This window comes from Pteropus vampyrus, unplaced genomic scaffold (assembly GCF_000151845.1).
Source record: "Pteropus vampyrus isolate Shadow unplaced genomic scaffold, Pvam_2.0 Scaffold116, whole genome shotgun sequence".
In the NCBI taxonomy this organism is placed as follows: Eukaryota; Metazoa; Chordata; class Mammalia; order Chiroptera; family Pteropodidae; genus Pteropus; species Pteropus vampyrus.
Genome location: NW_011888897.1, coordinates 1679001 through 1683757, shown reverse-complemented (window position 1 = coordinate 1683757; position 4757 = coordinate 1679001). Strand labels below are relative to the sequence as shown.

Genomic DNA, 4757 nt, shown 5'->3' with positions numbered 1-4757 from the left:
CTCAATTAAAAAATGAAAAAAATAAATATCCAGTGGGAAGAGTGGACCCATGTATCTTTTAATTCTAGCCCAGCATTCTGCTTCTCAGATTCTCTTGGTAGGTATATTAAGATGAAATATGAGGCTCCTTTCGTTGGGAGGGTGTGAACTCTGTGGATGGAGAACAGACCAGAGGTTTGGTCAAGGAACAGGAGCTCTTCTGTTCTTTCTTAGCTTGTCGCTGCTTCCCTGCAGCACCTTCAAGGAAGGTGGAGGCCCTAGTGCCTGCTATTTTTATTTTTTGAAGTCTCTGGCACTTCGTGCAAAAGGGTTTGGTCCTTACTCTTTTCCTGAGCCTCCTTGTTTTGTTTCTTGTCCTCAGCTCAGTAAATTTCTAGCCCGGGACCTTTGGGGGTGTTGTTTGGATATTGAAAATTTAGTAGTATATATATATTTTTTTGACCAGGGGTCAGTGATGAATAAGATTTCATCTGCTTTGGCTTGATTAAATTAGGACTGTCTTTTTGTTTGATCCCTCACTGAATCCTGTGTGATTCCCCCAACTCTCTATTGCTTGTAGACCCCTTGTCTGTGTCCCCTGCCCGCTGGGCTGAGGAATATCTGGAGCAGTCAGAGGAGAAGCTGTGGCTGGGAGAGCCTGAGGGAACAGCTGCCACTGATCGCTGGTGAGTGCAGCTGCTGCTTTCTGGATGGATCCCTGTGAAAGGAGGATTAGACAGTTTTCCCAGCCTCTCCCAACCTTCTTCATTCACATGTCCAAACCAACTCATATCCCCTTATTTTCTACATTAAGGTTTCCACTTGTATTATGACCCCTATGAATTTATGTCTCAAATATAATTGGGTCAAGATTTCTAACTATCCTAACCAAAAGTTTGTAAATTTGCCTTAGGTACCCTGTTCCCTTTTTAATTTGGAGTCTGTCTATTTCTTCTTTCTGCAAAGATGTGTTTTGGAAACAGAGAGGTAAAAGGATATAGCTAGTGCTTTGTAGGTCCTCCGCAAGAGAGTGGAATAGGGTCACCCTCTTATCCTCCATAGGAACTGTAATTGCTGTGGGCTGGGAGTGGAGAATAGCATGGGGAAGGTGATGGCTGACTAATGTGTAAAATTAGTTTGTTCTTATCTGTTCCAGGTCTGATGAATATCATCCTGAGGAGGACCTGCAGCACATGGCCAGTGACTTTGTGGCCAAAGTGGATGACCCCAAATTGGCTAACTCTGAGGTGAGCCACACTCCACTACTGCTTTGCCCAGCACAGCTGGTCTTAGAAGTCAGGGGTCTTGCTTTTCTTACCCAGGTTTAGTTTAAACAGGAGATGAGATCCTAGGTCCATTCCTTCTTTCCTGGAGAACAGAGATCTAGGATCCCGCCTCTTCCTTCTAACATTCTTTCCCTCATTTCCTTGCCTGCTAACCCTTTCTCTTTTCTGTGTCTTCTCAAATCTTTAGAGCCAGAAATCCCTTCTTTTTGCTCTCTGTGTTTTCAGGGTCTTTAGCATATCTTGTCTGCAGCTAGAGATGGTCAGGGGGAGGAGTAAGTGCAGGCTCCTGTTGGGCACGGTTGAGAGTGCACACCTGGAAGTTCTCTCCCGAGTGGCCTATGTGTGTCTCTGTGCCCCAGTTCCTGAAATTCGTGCGGCAGATTGGCGAGGGGCAGGTGTCCCTGGAGTCCGGTGCAGGGTCGGGCCAAGCTCAGGCAGAACAGTGGGCAGCAGAGTTTATACAGCAGCAGGTAGGACATTGTCACTTCCCAGTCCCACTTCAGAGCCAGCTGGTGCCTAGGCCTTGGGTTCAGTGTTCAGTGGTCCCAGATGGGGAAGAGATTTTATTGCCAGCTTGTATTGGTAGCATCCAGGTCCTGAGTGGGTGGGAAAAAGATTCTGAGAATGTTCTCAGAATTGTCCAGGTTGGTGGTATTTAGTTGGTGTTTAGCGGGTGGAACGTTGGTGGTGGTGTGACCAGGCCTTCTCTGTCACAGGGTACATCAGATGCCTGGGTTGACCAGTTTACGAGACCAGTAAACACATCTGCCCTTGATGTGGAATTTGAACGAGCCAAATCGGCTATAGAGGTGAGAGCAGATAGTGCAGGAACAGACACTGCAAAGGGGAAAAGACTCCATCGGAGAGAGTGGGTGTGTTAACCTCAGAGATGATGAATGTCATCTGTGTCAGACTTGCTTGGGATGGGGCGGGTGCCTCCTCCAAATGCCATTCCTGGGCATCAACTCAGATTAAATCAGATTCTAGGAGTAGGATCTAGGAATCTGCATTAAAAAAAACTCTCAAGATGATCTTAAACACATTGAAATTTAAGGACTACTGCTTTAGGGAGTTGAGGGTGGAGTGGAGTGGTCATGATGGATCTCCTTTTTCTATCTTGTTCCTTTCTTTACAGTCTGATGTCGACTTCTGGGACAAGCTGCAGGCCGAGTTGGAGGAGATGGCAAAACGGGAAGCCGAGGCTCACCCCTGGCTTTCTGAGTATGACGACCTCACAACCGCTTCCTATGATAAGGCAAGAGCTGGTTTTTCAGGTTGCAGTATTTTCTTGTTTTGTTGTTTTTCCTTTAATTCTGAATTTGGGTACCCACTTCTAGTTAATTATTTTTTTGAGGCCCTTTCCATGAAAAGAAGTATAAAACATTCTCTTGCTTCTATTGTCCTCTAGTAATTGAGATTATGCTTTATTCTTAGGATATAAAGGTTAACAGTAATAGACACCTTTGTCAAATAACAATGATACGGTGACATAATACCTGTGATAGATGTTTGCACATAATGTATTAAGAGCATAGACCAAAGAGCTCTGCTTTGGAGGTTGAGAACATTTTGAGAAGATTGATAACTCCTTTGGTAGAGAGTGGTAGTTGGTAGACTGTCTTTGTGCCTCCACATTTTAAAATCTATTTACTTTTTGAACTCACAAGTTTATTTTACATTCTAATCTCTTCCTGTATATACTAACCTCTTGCCCCAATTTAGGGTGTTTTCAAAGAATTACGCTAAATAACTTAAATGTTAGGAAGGTTTTCCAGCAGTCAGTGGTGAAAGATGATCAAATTTTGCATATAGCATATATTTTTAATTTAGAAGCATATGTTATTTCAGGGATATCACTGTGAAAAAATATTACTTGTGAATTGTAGGATATTTGAGGTTGTGGTTAATAATTGAGCTGCTGAGTTGCAGCATGATGGGGAAGGGAGAGACTTGCTTGGCTTTGTAAAAGGCAAACCAGGGACTGGGGAGGTGAGGAGTGATGTCTTTTCCTCAGCTCAGATCTGGTCGGGAAAGGATTCTGGAGCTAGAACCTGAGCCTGAGATGTAAGGCGGGATGCTGGAGATAGATCTTGACATAAGGGAGCAAAGATAGAGAAGAATAAAGTTCAAGATAACTTAAAAAAGGCTAGGATTTGAAAGCCATTGGCAAATCAGCCTAGTACTAGGAAAAAATGTGATTTTGTTTATCATCCGAACCTGATTTCCTGAGAGCTCTCCTGTGATGTAATAGAAAAGAGAGCTGGCTTCTTGAGACCCTGCTGTGTATTTTGCCATAATAAGAGTTTCTTCTATAGAATTCTAATGAGGAGGAACTAAAGGAAATACTTGGAGATGATACTTTTATTAATTTGTATTAACAAATCTGATAACTTGCATAGACTCAGTCAACTTATAAATGGCAAGTTAGAAAACTTTAGATAAAAGTTTACATGCTTTTGATAAATACAGACATAGCACTAGTTTCACGTGAGCAGCATTTCCTCTTAGCTTTTTTTAACTCCTATATTAATGACATCTAGGCGGAATAAATTTTTTAATTCAAAACTTAAAAATATACTTATGTTTTTATATTTTTAAACCCTATTTGATACCACTGATACCTTGGGATATTATAAAATTAGGATTAGAAACATTTGCATTAATATGCCACAAAAATGTGCTGTGCTTTTATTACTCTCTAATAATGATCAATTCAGATTTTATCTGGCTGTATACTGTTACTGAATTATATGTCATTAGTACTTTTTTTTTCAAATGTGGATTTGACTCTCAGATACATTCATGGGTCTCTGAATGTACAATTTTTTATTGGTGGTCCTTAAATTTTTGAGACAACTTAGCACCTATGGCTCAAGCAGATATTATATATTGTTAGCATAAAGGAGAACTTTCTGTGATGGGACACAGCCTTAGTAGTGATCCTGTTTTTTGCAGTGTGATCTTATGAGATTTTTGTATAGACCAGACAATGATCAGACCTAATGATTGGCGTGGATTAGACTTTTTAGGATGAAACAGCGACCCCAAGCTTATCCTGTATTCTGTGGGTTGTCGAAGGTTCCTCCAGAGTACTCTTTTTTTCATTTGTGCAGATATTCTAATTTTGAAAAATTCCTCTCTGATCAGCAATTGTAAAACCTCAGTGAGGATAGATAACAGATAGCACGGACAAGAGGATACTTAGAGAACCCTGTGGTTGCAACATGGTGGCACCGACTTGTTGGATTGTCTGCTGAGGATAATATCTATTTACGAATAGTATTTTAAACTTTTTGGTAAAGCTTTGGTGAACATTTAATGTTTTCAGTAGCTCCGAGAGGCAGGAATTACTTTCATTAGGAAATTGTGTTGTAGATGGCAATGATCACTGTTTCCTATGGGGTGGCTTAAAACATGTACTGATGATGGACAGTAGTTGAGAATGAATGCAGAAGGATTTATTTTGTTGAACTTTAATAGTTTAAGATGGGA

General features: G+C 41.2%; 1 protein-coding gene across 5 annotated transcripts in view; it reads left to right on the top strand.

Moving 5' to 3' along the window:
• PEX5 (peroxisomal biogenesis factor 5) overlaps positions 1-4757 on the top strand; it is a 19261-nt gene that overhangs the window by 7415 nt on the left and 7089 nt on the right. For 3 of the 5 annotated variants that reach the window (XM_023534009.1, XM_023534010.1, XM_011365791.2), the window contains exons 6-10: positions 560-665; positions 1136-1226; positions 1625-1735; positions 1982-2074; positions 2401-2520. In XM_023534009.1, the coding sequence (XP_023389777.1) occupies positions 560-665; positions 1136-1226; positions 1625-1735; positions 1982-2074; positions 2401-2520 (521 nt within the window). The remainder of the gene's footprint in view (positions 1-559; positions 666-1135; positions 1227-1624; positions 1736-1981; positions 2075-2400; positions 2521-4757) is intronic. The other 2 variants (XM_011365792.2, XM_011365793.2) reach the window with 2 other exon arrangements.